The 14,099-nt window shown below is 41.0% G+C and overlaps 4 protein-coding genes across 4 annotated transcripts; all 4 read right to left on the bottom strand.

Moving 5' to 3' along the window:
* Positions 1-477: 477 nt before the first annotated feature.
* LOC144641364 (uncharacterized) lies at positions 478-3,176 on the bottom strand. The gene is made up of 3 exons (XM_078500377.1): positions 3,017-3,176; positions 1,055-1,333; positions 478-780 (listed from the first exon to the last, which is right to left on the bottom strand). Exons 1-3 carry the CDS (start codon positions 3,107-3,109, stop codon positions 478-480), a joined length of 675 nt encoding a protein of 224 aa, XP_078356503.1. The 5' UTR covers positions 3,110-3,176.
* A 2,034-nt stretch (positions 3,177-5,210) lies between these two features.
* On the bottom strand, positions 5,211-9,458 carry LOC144641362 (uncharacterized). The gene has a single exon (XM_078500376.1). It carries the CDS (start codon positions 9,456-9,458, stop codon positions 5,211-5,213), a length of 4,248 nt encoding a protein of 1,415 aa, XP_078356502.1.
* Positions 9,459-9,597: 139 nt separating this feature from the next.
* Positions 9,598-10,509, bottom strand: LOC144641361 (uncharacterized). The gene has a single exon (XM_078500375.1). It carries the CDS (start codon positions 10,507-10,509, stop codon positions 9,598-9,600), a length of 912 nt encoding a protein of 303 aa, XP_078356501.1.
* A 489-nt stretch (positions 10,510-10,998) lies between these two features.
* On the bottom strand, positions 10,999-12,918 carry LOC144641365 (collagen triple helix repeat-containing protein 1-like; the record flags this gene model as incomplete). The annotated part of the gene is made up of 2 exons (XM_078500378.1): positions 10,999-11,501; positions 12,646-12,918. Coding segments are annotated over 2 exons (621 nt in total), but the record flags the coding sequence as incomplete, so codon positions are not given.
* Between the last annotated feature and the right edge of the window lie 1,181 nt (positions 12,919-14,099).

The following is a 14,099-nucleotide window of genomic DNA, read 5'->3' as shown; positions in this document are numbered from 1 at the left end:
TTTTCACTGTCACGCCATGATAAAGTAAAAAAGATCAATATTTCAGGGAGCGTGTTTGGTCTGTCACTTTTTATATTTTCACTTAAGTCGGCTTGGTTGGTAGATACGTATTGCTTTGACGTCTGGCACTCGTATGTAAGTGAATTCAAACAAGATGAGCTATTGATCTTATAACATTTCAAATTCTTGACTTTTTTACTAGTATGTGTCTTCCTTTTTCGTTGCGTGACAGTGAAATCCGGCAACACGTTTTGTCCTTTGGGCTCGTCACGCAACCTTGTTAAAGGGAAGGGAGGTGGGTGAGCATAAAATAAAAATGAAAAATAAGATAAAATAACGTTAAATGAAATAGGAACTGGTATGCACCCGTATGTATCCGTATGTTACTCGTATGTATCCGTATGTTACTCGTATGTTACCTGTATGTACCCGTATGTACCCGTATGTTCCGTGTGTTACTCGTATGTTACCCGTATGTTACTCGTAGTACTCGTGTGGTGTATTAGTCATGATCGGACAGTTTCCAATGTTGATACCAACACGGATTTTGCCCTTGGGAATGTTGTCACAGTAGCCTTCTATTGCCCCGGGTCTACGGTTGTTTTCGCCTGCATTTCCGATCCATATGGCTGCTTCAATGGGCAGCGGACCGCTGCACTCGGCGCCATTAAAGGTAATGAACCATCGCTTACAACAGTTGCCACAGCTACCCAAGTAGATGTTACCTTGGTAAACCACACGGAGAAAATTATCATCTCTCTTTTTGTTGAAAACGCAATCCTACCGAAAATATTTAACCTCATTACGTAAATTAATATAAAGGCAAAAATGCTTGCTAATCCCCGAACCAAACCCGCACAAATGTGTCACATACAAACGTTTTCCTTCCGACTATTGTATTAAATTGATAAAAGCCGCAAAGTTCTAATTTAATTTGATGTAAAACATATATTTTTCAATATATTTACAAGGAAATAAAATTAAAGCGAAGATCAATTGCTTATCGAGAATGACAAATATGTATTAACTTCTTTTCCTGAAAATTAAAGCTCACCTTGATAAGACCGATGTCACGATTGTCGTCATTCTTCCACGCACACTGTTTCCAGTTTCTGTGGTCAGCGTCTGTTCCATTTTGTCCTGCGTCTCCTTTAATACCACGTGATCCAGGACAGCCTTTCACGCCCATCTCACCTTTTGCGCCATCTCGACCGTCGCAGCCTGGTAACCCGTTTTGTCCATTCACCCCATTACGCCCTTGTAGCCCGTTACGTCCATTAATACCATTACGACCAGGAAGGCCCGGCGGTCCTTGAAGACACGTGTTTGGAATCTGTGGAATGATTAATAAAATAAGGTTAGCAAGTAATACCAACGTGCAATGAGAAAATAGTAATAAAACAAGACACCAATGAGGTATCTAAGGAAAAAAACTTTGAATGTGTACCAATGCACGGCTTGGCAAGGTTTTCTTTTCGCTAATTGAAATCATCAAAATGTCATCAAAACGGTGGTGGAAATATTTTTCTTATTATAAACAGCACGTCGGACGGATACACCTTATATCTCTATAACTTTGTCATAGAAAAAGGAATAATGTAAACAAGGAAATAAGAATTGATTAGGCGTACAAACTACCATCTTGGATTGTGATAATTCTCAAAGCACTCGGCACTGCGATGTAACAACTGGTTTTGAACTTTTCCTTGCACGTGTTTGATACAAGCTATAAATAACAGTAACCTAACTAATTCCTATTTAGTTTTTTTTCCACTTTTCGTTTTATTTGACAACGTTTTTCTAATTAGGTGTATGTCAGAATGGCAAAATATGAAGCAACAACAGAAATTGTACGGCACTCGGATGATTTTCACTTAACTGCAAAGAGGTATGACTAAGGGAAAGGCTAATTTATAGGCGATGATTTGTCGTTCGATTTGTCGGCCAGGTCAGATCGGGAAGAAAATCTGCGCACGTGAATGATGATCTGACGAGGGCGCGACTAGTCTTGTCCGACGAGTCGGCCGCTTAGGAGAAATTTGTAACCCGTGCACAGATTTTCTCAAGTTGCGCCGATTTTGTGAACGAAAACAAAACCTGCAAAGGAGTTGACCCAAAACCAATAATTTATGCTTAATTTTACTGGATAGCGATATGCTAATCTAATAATTATCATTTTGTTTTCCAAAACTTAAAAAATAAACGTTTTAACCCAAAAATACACGTTAACTACTTGCATCGTACATATAAAGAATCCCTTCCGATTAATTGCCGCAAAAAATCTGGCCAAAACAACTCAACCATGTAAATTAGCTTTTACGCATTTTTAACAAACAAAAAAGAAATCGCTTTTACCCGTGATAATTTACTACGCGCGTTATCTCCGCCGTAAAACGTACGAACTGAAACTATATTTTTTTCTCATGTTTCAATCATTTAATCATATCTTACCTTAGTGGTAGTGCAAACATTTTTTGAATGATTTCTGAATAACTTTGGAAAGAGATTCTAAAGCCTGGTTTTCAGTAGCGACGCAAGCACAAGCGCAAGGATAAGCGCTGTTATTTCACCGTGAAAACGGCTTTGTCACACGCAAAAGCACCAGCGCATTGTTTTTTGATGCTGCTGCTTGTTCTTGCCGCAAGCACAAGCAGAATTTGTCCTTTTTGTCCTTTTTTCTTGCGCTTTTGCTTGCGTCGCTATTGAAAACCAGGCTTAAAAGAACCAGAAATCGATTTTAAATTTCGTGATAAATTTTATTATTGTCAACACAATCATCTAATGACGACGTGGTAAACCAATCACAGCGGCTAAAAGAATGACTATTAAACACAGTTCCATACATTGTTCCAGCACAAAATCCACGGAACAATGCAAATAATTCTTTTAAAGGTTATAAGCTATAAAAGTCAGTAGAAAGGAAAGCAAAAAGGCAAACGGTTTAAGGCAGAAAACGCATTTCGTGAAATTGCGACGAGATAAAACAAACTGAATGCAATGTCAACTAGCACCTTACCTTTAAAGATGAAACAGGTTTGTTATTTCCTTCGATGAACGGAAAAACCAAGAACAACAACAACAGAAATACAGCGCTGGATTTTCTGAACATGTTGTTTCGTTGTTAAATTTCCAAATAGGCAAACGTTCTTGGATGTGTTTAGCTTGTCGAAGTTCCGTGGCGACTGAACCCCGAGTCAAAAAAAACAAATGGAAAACAAAGAGTTTGTTTGTTCCACTTATGACAAAAAGAAGATTTTTTTATAAAGCTCGAATAACCTATCAAGTATCAAAGAATAATTTTTTTGACAGAACTGTCTAATTTAGGTATAACGAAACAGAGTAGATATGTTAACTGGATCAGTTTAACTCAAGTTTGTATGGTTTGTAAGACCACAACTTCAGAAAATACTTGTACGTCATTGAAAATTCCTTATAATTAAAATAAGTGTCACCGAAAGAGAACGTTGTAAACACCACAATACTTGAACAAGAGAGCTATCCAATGGACACCAACCTAATACCAATTAAGTTAAACAAACACCAATAAGCTGAACACAGCTTGCGTTTACATTCGTCGCACACCTGTAACGTTCGCACACAGACGTCCGTTTTATTTTGGAATCAATAGCTTACTTCAAAATTTTCGAGATAGAAAATCCAATACGAATAGTAGGCCGTCAAATTTAGTTTGCAAAAAATATCTTAATGTTCTGTCGTACCTAAAGGTTTTTTTATTAATTAAAGACTTCAAGCTCGTATCTTTATGTTACGTGTATCCAATAATGAATGATATCGTGATTGAACTCAAAGAAGTTGTTTCAGCTGTCGAGTCCCCCAAACATGCATGCAATTTTTCATTTACGGAAAAGTTCACCTTAGGTGGTGGAAAACGTGCAGTTCTGGAGGAAAACTCGGTAAAAAAAAATCAAAGTTAGACCTAGCTTTCCATCATTTTAGTCACACTTCCTAAGTCTGTTGCTTTTTACTCACGAAAGTTATGAGATCAACAACTAATTATCTATCCATTCGGATATTTTGGGGTCGAGTTACTGCCGTTTTGAATTATCGTTTTAAGAAATAAAATCTGAATAATAAGCCGTTCAATAAAGGGCGCACAAAAACATCTTCAGGCCGAATGGTATATGATCGTTTCTACAAATTTAACATATAATTTAAACTCCTATCGTCACTGTATGTGTATCAAATAATTAACAATTATTGGACGAGGATGAGCAAAATATCGTGATTTGCTGGTTGCAAGCAGATCAATTATTTGCCTCAGCCTTCGGCTCCGGCAAATAATTGATTTGCGAGACACTGACAAATCACGATATTTTTTGCGAACACAGAGTTTAATAATTGTTTTATCATTCACCTTTGGGAACTGCATGGGAATCGCACGCGTTTCTGCTGAATAAATGCAGATGAGAGCGTAACTTTGTGTTCGAATATGAGCTTGTTTTAATCCGATTCTCTTTCTTTCAGATATTGCCGAAAACATTATGGGAAATTTCCATTGCCTTTTTTGTATTTTCGTTGTTTTTTCGGGCCTAGTAGACAAATTGAACCGCTCTTCTTCACCTCTGGAAACCAAACTGCCATTTTTCTCGGAAGTGGACACAACTACGCATGAGCAGAATATTATTATTTGCAGCAAAATCCCTGTCAGACGCTATACTCAAGAGCCGACCATTATTTGTAGGCATGCAGTTATTTGCAGATCACGTGGTGGGCTCGCGGCCAATGAAAAGGAAGGGGAAAATGCATCGGATGATAATCAATTATATCCTTTCTTAATATCAAAGAAGTTATTCCAGTCGTGAGAGTGGACGTTTGTTCTTGCTTTTTTTATGATGCCACCAAACAATTTATCCTTAAATTAAGTATTTTCCAAAATAACTTCTTTCGGAGCCTTAATTTCATGCTATTCCTTGTGTTTGGACTCCATATTTATTCTTCGAGCACATGTTTCTACAACCCCTAGAGGGGGGTACAACAATTCGTGCAATGTCACATCCGGGCTACAAAACAATACAAAACGACTTATCTAGAACGTTCGGCTTGTCACGCAATGTCACGTCCGATCTCTAGTACAAAACGGCTAGTCTAGAAAGTTAAGCTTTCAACATCCTCCACCTCGCAACTTGCGGTAGCATGTTGCGACTTAATCAGTCCTTAAAGCAACTTAGTCAGTCCTTATAGCGACTTAGTCAGTCCTTATAGCGACTTGGACGAACAATCTCTCTCCCTCTCCGAGTCCTCTGTGGAAGGGTGACTTCAGGTTCAGCTTCTTCATCAACATCCTCCATCGTCTCGGCCTCGCTGTCTAAAATCCCATTATCTCTTTCAGTACTCTCTGGTGAGCTTGTAATGGGCGGGAGATTGTCAGATTCAGCACAGAGCTCCAATTTGTACAGTTTGCGAATTGGTCGGTTTAGCAATCCCGACTTCACCTGGACAGTCGCAGCACGGCACCTTCCATCTCTGCCAACAATCAGCTGCCGGACAACCCCCATCTTCCAATTTAGACGCTTTTCTCTGTCATCAGCTACAAGGACAACTTCTCCTTCTTTTAAAGGATTTGGCAATGTCTTCCAAACTTCCCCCTGTGAACCCAGCACTTGATGTAGGTATTCTTTCTTCCAGATGTCATTCATGGAGGAAAGCCACTTTTTTCTCCGTTGAAATTCATCTGAGATGTTCAGTTCTCTTTCTTCTTCTTTGAAGTCTTCTCGCGGTGGCAACAGGAACTGTTCAGGACACAAAGGGATAGGAACACCACCACCAGGATCGCTCGACTCCCACAAGTAAGTGATAGGCCGGCGGTTGATGACTTTCTCCACCTCGGTTAGAGCGGTTACTAATTCCTCCCAGGAAAGCACATCATGGCCCAACGAACGACGTAGCAGGCCTTTAACAATGCCCACTAACCTCTCCCAGGCTCCTCCCCACCAAGGTCCGCGTTCCACCACAAATTGCCACTTCATGTCAAGATTCTTCTCTTTAACCCACTTAGCTGCCGCCACAAAGTTTGATCCATGATCACTTATGCACAACTGAGGGACACCTCTTCTGTTCATAAATCTCTGCAGTGCCTGAGTCAACGCTTCTACAGACAACGACGTCACAAGTTCCAAATGAATGGCTCTAACTGACATGCAGGTAAATACTACGAACCAGACCTTGCTGTTATCCTTCAGGTATAACGGTCCTCCTAGATCCATGCCAGTAGTTTCAAAGGGACGCTTGCAAGTTACACGACACCTAGGTAGAGGAGGTGTCTGTTCAGATGCAGGAGCCGCCAAGAACCTGCTACATTTCCTGCACTTCCGTATCACAGATGAGACTGATTTCTTAGAGCGCAGGATCCAAAGTCCTTGGCGTCTCAGTTCTGAAATAACTGTCGCAGTACCAGCATGTTGCATTTGTTCGTGAACATGAAGCACCAATTGGTTGACAACACCACACTTCTTAACTAGCACTGGATGGAGTTCCTCAAAGGTCGCTTCCACTTGTTGCAATCGGCCCCCCATCCTGATTAATCCTCCTTCCAAGAACGGGTGTAAGGACTGCAGACTAGACTGGCGGTAAACTGGTTGGCCATTTTCCAGTGACTCTAACTCCCTCCAGAAAAACTTTCTTTGCACTTGTTTCAGGATGACCATTTTGGCATATTGCAACTCTTCTGAGGTCAGCATAGTTTGGGTGTTTTTAGAAGACTTGCGCCAATGTAGCATCCAGGCAACACTTCTCAAAGTGCGAAGGTACTTGCTCGTTCGGGTTGGGTCAACAATTTCCTCCACATATTTGGGTTCTTGATTGTCAGCTACGGCCATCATCAGCAATGCAGTATCTGTGTCATTCTTTGGATGCTTCGGCCATTCTGCCTCAGGTCGTTTCAACCATTCCGGGCCGCTCCACCAAATCTTCGCGCCAGACAACTGAGCTACCGTCATACCCCGAGTAGGTAAGTCCGCAGGGTTTTCATCTGTTGGAACCCACGACCACACTCCACCAACAGCAGTAATCTCTTCCACGCGGTTAGCTACAAACACTCCACCCACGCGCGGTCCTTGACTTATCCACGAGAGAGCAACACTGGAATCTGTCCAAAGGAATTCATCATCAATCTTAAGGACACCGCTGTACTCCAGTCTCAGTGAATTCAGAAGTCGAGCTCCTAGTAAGGCACCAAGAAGTTCTAGGCGAGGTATCGTGTCTCCGTTCGGTGGGGCAAGTCTACATTTCGAAGCAACAAGATTCACTGTTACGTCTCCATTTGTGTCTGCAACACGAATGTAGGCTGCCGCAGCATAGGCTCTGGAGGAGGCATCACAGAAAACATGAAGTGACAGTTTTGTGTACTTGCACTGAGAGGGAGTTATTCCCAACCATCGGTTTACTCTCAGATGGTTTCCTCCTGAGAACCCTTTCAATACCTCTTCGATACGCCTTCGCAAATCCGGGTCAACTTCCTCATCCCATCCAAGTTTCTCTTTCCAACAGTCCTGGACAATAATCTTCAATGGAGTGACAGCAGGGCTCACTAGCCCACATGGGTCGTAAATCTTAGACAGGCAGGACAACACTTCTCGCTTTGTAAGTTTCTTGGGTACCATATCTTCCAGATCAACAAGTGGAAGAAGTTCATCAGATTTTAAGTCCCAACTAACCCCAAGTACTTTGTGGAGTTGCTGCACTTTGCTGTCTGAAAACTCATGGAGCAGATTTTCATCGTTGGATCGAAATTTCCGCAGGTTAAAGCCACCATCTTTAAAGATACGCACTGCTTCATGCCAGAACTCCCTTGCTTTCTCAGTGTTCTCCATTGAGTTCACCGGATCATCCATGTAAAGGTTGCGAAGAAGTTGGGAAGCCATTTCTGATTCACCGATGAAACCCTCTAAATGCTGTTTTAGGACTACTTGCAGCAGAAATGGTGAGGATTTGGCACCAAAGAAAACCTTCTTGTATCTGTACACCTCGATCTCCCCTTGCAGGTTGAGCCACAAGAAGCAACAAACATTTCGGTCTTCTTCACGAAGCGACAGCTCGAGAAATGCCTTTTCAAGATCACCAACAACACCAACTTTGCCAACTCTGAAACGGAGAAGTATGCCCCACAACAGCGGTAAAAGGTTTGGTCCTTTCTCAAGGGCATCGTTAAGAGAAAGGCCTCCTTCAGACTTAGCTGAGGCATCGTGTACAATACGCAGTTTAGTTGTCTCTCGATCAGGCTTAACAACTCCTCGATGTGGAAGATAGGACTGAGGAATGCAGGCTTTTGGTAGCAGCTCAATGTGACCCTCTTCTAGGAGTGTTTTTAACTGAGCGTCATATGCTGTGTACTCTTCAGGCGTCAACTTTCTCACCATGCGACGAAGCCTTGTTTCACAAAGGGCCTTGTTGAGTGCTAAATGCTTTAGGGCTTGAGGTTTCCAAGGCCACGACACAACATACTTCCCAGATTCATCGCGTTGGATAGCATTCTTTACCTCCTGCTCAAGGTCTCGTTCCAACACCTCCTCCTGTGCAACACCAAGGTGGTCCAAAGTCCAAAAGTTCTGAAGTTGTTCATGAACAGAGGCTCGAAATGCATGGACATGAGCTCTGGCAGCCACACCCGCAAATGGAATGGATCCACTTCCACCATGAAGGACCCACCCAAAAATTGTTGGTGTTCCTTTGAGGCCGTTCCTCAATTTAACTGTCATACCTTGGACAATGGTGTCATAGCAATCTTCGCCAAACACAATACCAATGCTATCTGTACCAGGGCCAGCAAGATCAGCAAGGACTGGACAACCACCAACAACCTCTTGAAGGGCTCGATAGGACTCAGGCTCCACCCTCTCAAAGACACCAGACAACTCATCCATCACTACAGCTTGGAAGGTAAAGGTATTTGGAAGATTTACTCCTCTTGCAGTCACCTCAACAACATCGAATTCGCCTTCCAGCACATCTCCAAGTGTCTCAATCCGCAAATGACGTTTGCCCACAACTCTCTTTGGTACATTTGCAGCCAAAAATGAAGACATCATTGTAAAAGTGGCCCCAGTGTCACACAGTGCTCTTACAGCCACATCCCCAATAACAACACACACAGTTCTCATCATCACGCCAGCAGTTTTGATGTCAGCATTCTTAGCGGAAGACATTACAGCAGCGTTTGGAGGTTGAGACGACGGTGGCAAATGACTCTGGTTAGCTGGTGTATAAGGAGGGGCAGCAGGATTCCAACTTGGGTGGTTTGGTGGGTTACTGGTACTTGGAGTGGGGTTTTGAACTTCTGGAATTTTCACTCCACCAGTCTTGCATAGCTGAGGGATATGGGATCCTCTCCCACACGGGCATGGTTTTCGAAACCCACATGCGGCCATCCGGTGTCCACGTCGAGCACAACGAAAGCAAGCCCTTATTTCTTTCACTTTCTTAAAGCGATCATCAACCGACATAGGTACAGAGCACTGTTTAGGACTATGTGGACCCTTGCAAAAGGTACAGGTTACAGATTTAGCCATTAAACCAGATGCAGTTGGCAACAAAGTTTTTTCTTTTTCGATAGACTGGTGCTGTTCTACCTCAACAGGCTGGTCAGCACTCTCTCGGATTTCCAGTTCCTGTTCCAAAAATTTCAGCAGCTTCGAAAATGTCACATCTTCCTTTGATAAGCCAGCTTTTTTCTCGGGCCCACACCAATCTCCAATCCTTGGGAAGTTTTGATTCGATCAAAGGCATCAAAAGGGATCCATATTGTTCAGTAGTAACTCCTTGTACTTCAAGCACTCGCACAGTTGCACAAAGCTCATCCAATGCATCTCTCATAGCTTTATTGGATTGTTCAAGTGGTTTCATGTCTGCTAGTTTAGTCATTAGGCGATTTTTTTGCACTTCATCCTTGCCATAGCGTGATGTCAGGCGTTGTACAGCGACTTCATAGTTTGCCTCTTCAGTTTTGATGTTTGCAATGTATCCTGCGGCTTCGTTAGATAGCAGGGACTTTAAGTAAACAAACTTCTGCACGGTAGGTATTTCAACGTTATCATGTATTGCTACTCTGAAAATGTCCCAAAATTCTGGCCAGTCCAACACATCGCCCGAGAATTTCCTAAGGTCAGTCTTTGGCAACTTAATTTTAGGCGTACTTGACGTATGTTTTGGTGATGGAGCAATGGGTTCAAGCTTCGCACTTTCATTTTGCTTTTGGCTGTTCTTTAACCATAATTTTACATCATGAATTCGTTCTCTTACCATATCGAACCATGGTCCTTGAGCTTCCACTTCATCTCCTACTTGAGTATCATCGTCCAAGAGCTTCTCGATTTCCATCTGCAGATCCTCGGCTTTCTGCAATCTCGCAACAATCGAATCGAGTTTTTCCTCCACTCGAGTAACTTCAGGCAAGTCGGACTCAATCATATTTCTAACAGCGTCGAAATCCCTTTTCATCCAGCCTCTCAACCCAGTGCGGGCTCTCCTCAGCTGATCAATTTGTTTCGTCTTCATTTCGATCGGCGTTGGCGACAGACGAAAGTAAACAACACTCGAGGCTAGCGATTAAACACGTCGCGGGTCACCATGTTTGGACTCCATATTTATTGTTCGAGCACATGTTTCTACAACCCCTAGAGGGGGGTACAACAATTCGTGCAATGTCACATCCGGGCTACAAAACAATACAAAACGACTTATCTAGAACGTTCGGCTTGTCACGCAATGTCACGTCCGATCTCTAGTACAAAACGGCTAGTCTAGAAAGTTAAGCTTTCAACACCTTGATACTTCTTTTTCAACAGCCAATCAACATAAAAGTTTTCAAATTTTTTGACGTTCCATAAAGCCCTCTTCTCAAGTTTGAATTTCTCAAGATAATACCCGAAGGCAACTACCCTCTTCTTCCTCTTCCTCTTCTTCCACCAGTATAGCTCGCATTAGGTGATTACCTCCCAGCTTCAGACGAGCAATGTACAAAATTCTTTAGACATCCAAGCAATGCATAATTAATTTATTAAAGAAAATCAGTTACAATAACCTTCACCATTTTATTTGGTGCTTGTTTAACAAAAGCCGGCCAAGCATTCCATATAAAATATAGCGCCTTAAATCAGTCCCTAATGCACTGCAACTGACAGCGTTATTCCTTCAGCTGATTACTGGGACCGCGGAACCTCCTCGATAATCAAGCGGGACGCTGTAAACCAGCCTGTATAACCGTCCGAGTTTCCATATCCAGGACAGTTTCCAATGTTGATACCAATACGGATTTTGCCCTTGTGAATGTTGTCACAGTAGCCTTCTATTGCTCCTGGTCTACGATTGTTTTCGTCTGCATTTTTGATCCATATGGCTGCTTCAATGGGCAGCGGACCGCTGCACTCGGCGCCATTAAAGGTAATGAACCATCGCTTACAGCAGCTGCCACAACCACCCAAGTAGATGTTACCTTGGTAAACCACACGGAGAAACGTATCATCTCTCTTTTTGTTGAAAACGCAATCCTGCCAAATAAAGTCACAAAGGTTACCATAGCAACGATTGTTGTTTCCTTTTGTTTTCAAACAAGCCTAATTTTCTCGAAATCTAGATTGACTTTTGGTATTCATTTCTTGATATGTTAAAGATTAGTAGATTACCTACCTGTTGACAGAATTTTAGACTAATCTGTAAGAGCGTTTTCAAGTAAATCAAGAATGAAATTTTAAGAAAAATTCCCTTTTAATGTGAAATAGGTGCTTTTAAATTGTTTCGTATTATTTGAACGCAGTTATTCAAAATGAAATATAAATACTTACACTATCAAAGACCATTAACTAAAAGCGAGAGAGTTTTTGCTTTAATTTGTTAAAATATATCGACTGCCAATTGTAGGGAAAAAAAAAGAAGTTACAAAAAACTTCATTCTTGATTAACTCTTAAACGCTCTTAAAGATTTTTCTGAAATTTTGTCTACATGTAGTCAATCCACTAAACTTTAACATATCAAAAAATAAATACCAATTGTCAATATAGATTTCGAGGAAATCAAGCTTGTTTGAAAACAAAAGAAAACGACAATCGTTGCTATGGTAACCTTTGAGACTAAGTGAACTGTAAAAAAATAAACTTTGGTCATATTTAATCATTATGGTGTATTTTGGCAAAAATCGAACATTGGTTTCATAGATAGTTTATATTTTTAAAACGACCACCCTAGGGCAAAAAAATTCATAGAGCCACCTAAAGCTCTTAAAAGCGCTTGTTGTTGTTTTATTTACACTTTGATTTTTTATACTTTGAAGTCATTTTAAAATTATATCTATCCTCTCTGAGCTTATGAGTAAATAGGCTACTAAACTACAATTAAAATTTCAATTGTTAAGAGGTGCCCAATACTGACATAAGTAATAAATTAGCTATCTATTCTACAAAAGTGACCATAAAAAGGTTAAAGGAGCATAAAAAATGATGTTATAAAAACGATATTAAGTTTTATAAGCTATTGACAGTGTTTTATCGGAAGTGACCGTCCGCTCTCCGTGCACTCGACATTGACGGTTGAATAAGTTAACCTTGATGTTTTATTATTATGAACTATAAAACCTGGCTTATTTTGAGAATTTTATAAATTTGGCTTTTGCTTTCGAAATTCAAAACTTCGCATACCTTTACTAGACCAGTGTCACGCGGGTCTCCAGTTTTCCACGCACACTGTTTCCAATTTCGTTGGTCATTATCTAAGCCTCTTGGTCCTACTTCTCCCTTAACACCACGTGATCCAGGACTACCTGCCACGCCATTTTCTCCTTTATCCCCACGTGACCCAGCAGGACCAACCACGCCTTTCTCCCCTTTAGCACCATCTCGACCGTCGCGGCCTGGTAACCCGTTTTGTCCATTTATGCCATTACTACAAGAAGTACATCCTCTGCACATCACCTGTAAACAAAATAAAAATCGTATGGTAGTCTAGGTTGTCGAACCTTTTTGTGAAACAACCAATAAACTAACTGTTTCACACGTTTTTACTTGCACAAGTTAAGCTCAGTAAGGAAGAACATGTGAGCAATGACGTCGAGTCGAAGGTGGCGGCTATTTATATAAAGCATGTACAATTCCAGATTACAGGACTATAGGTGGTTTTCATTGTCACGCCACTGTCACGCCGCGAACAAATAAATCCAAAACTATTGAGTCAAAAGAATCAAGAATATTATGGAATGTAGAAAACTACTATAAACTTATTTTCCAAGTGTCAGGTCTGTGCGTCATTACGTGCTCGAGTTATCCATCAAAATGTTTCACGCAAATTTAGAGAGCACAGTATGGAGAAGCCAAAATGGCCGCCGGAAATCAATGAAAACAGCTGGCATTAAATTCTGCTACAAAAAGCGGTCAGATCACCCTCATGAAAAAGTTAACATTCACATTAATACTTCCCGCAAAACCTCAACTGTCCAGATTGTTAAAAATCGCAGGATGAGGCATTTTTTAAAGAAAACGTGACAGTCTTCTCACGGCCATCTTTGATCTCGTGTGGCGTGAAACTCCGAAATTTTGAATTTTTTGTCAGTGATCATATTATATTATTGGCCAAACATTAACACAAAATATAAGAACTCGCTCGCCATTTTCTGTAAAAATCTTAATCATAAAATGTCGATTTTGACTGTTTTAAAATTGAACATTCTATTGACACTGCAGGCTCTAAATTACAGTTATGAAAACTATGGCGATGCAGTTTATAATAATTTTTATATTACGCGTGGCCAAAGCAGCATTAGCCTTACAAAGTGAATGCAAATATTGCTAGACTGAGCAAAAACGCGAAATTCTCGAGTGGCTTTTGATACATATAATTTTGGTTGTATGTTAACCTTAACCTAAATATTGCCTGCGGTAAACAAGGCCTGATCAATGACCTCAAACTACCAGAGGGATTTATTTTCATTTCTTTTTACAAAATCAGTTCGCCCGAAATGCCTTCGCTGATAACTTTTTTTTTATGAAACGTGACTTGTGTTGTAACAAATGTTAACAGTATATTTTGATTGAAGGGCACTGAAATCATAACAAAAATTAGCTTTTCGATAGGTCATACACAAAACAGTTTAAGTAAA

The sequence above is a fragment of the Oculina patagonica genome, unplaced genomic scaffold (genome assembly GCF_052425735.1).
Source record: "Oculina patagonica isolate OP01 unplaced genomic scaffold, crgOcupat unplaced88, whole genome shotgun sequence".
Classification (NCBI taxonomy): Eukaryota; Metazoa; Cnidaria; class Anthozoa; order Scleractinia; family Oculinidae; genus Oculina; species Oculina patagonica.
The sequence above is the reverse complement of the archived record's forward strand: the minus strand, read 5'-3'. Positions and strand labels throughout refer to the sequence as shown.

Bases quoted from the DNA above. Each gene is read 5' to 3' on its own strand.
- LOC144641364 (XM_078500377.1), bottom strand. From the start codon at position 3,109: ATGTTCAGAAAATCCAGCGCTGTATTTCTGTTGTTGTTGTTCTTGGTT. The intron at 1,334-3,016 runs GTAAGGTGCTAG...ATCATTCCACAG, and splicing joins AACCTGTTTCATCTTTAAAG to ATTCCAAACACGTGTCTTCA. The intron at 781-1,054 runs GTGAGCTTTAAT...TATTTTCGGTAG, and splicing joins GTGACATCGGTCTTATCAAG to GATTGCGTTTTCAACAAAAA.
- LOC144641362 (XM_078500376.1), bottom strand. From the start codon at position 9,458: ATGTCGGTTGATGATCGCTTTAAGAAAGTGAAAGAAATAAGGGCTTGC.
- LOC144641361 (XM_078500375.1), bottom strand. From the start codon at position 10,509: ATGAAGACGAAACAAATTGATCAGCTGAGGAGAGCCCGCACTGGGTTG.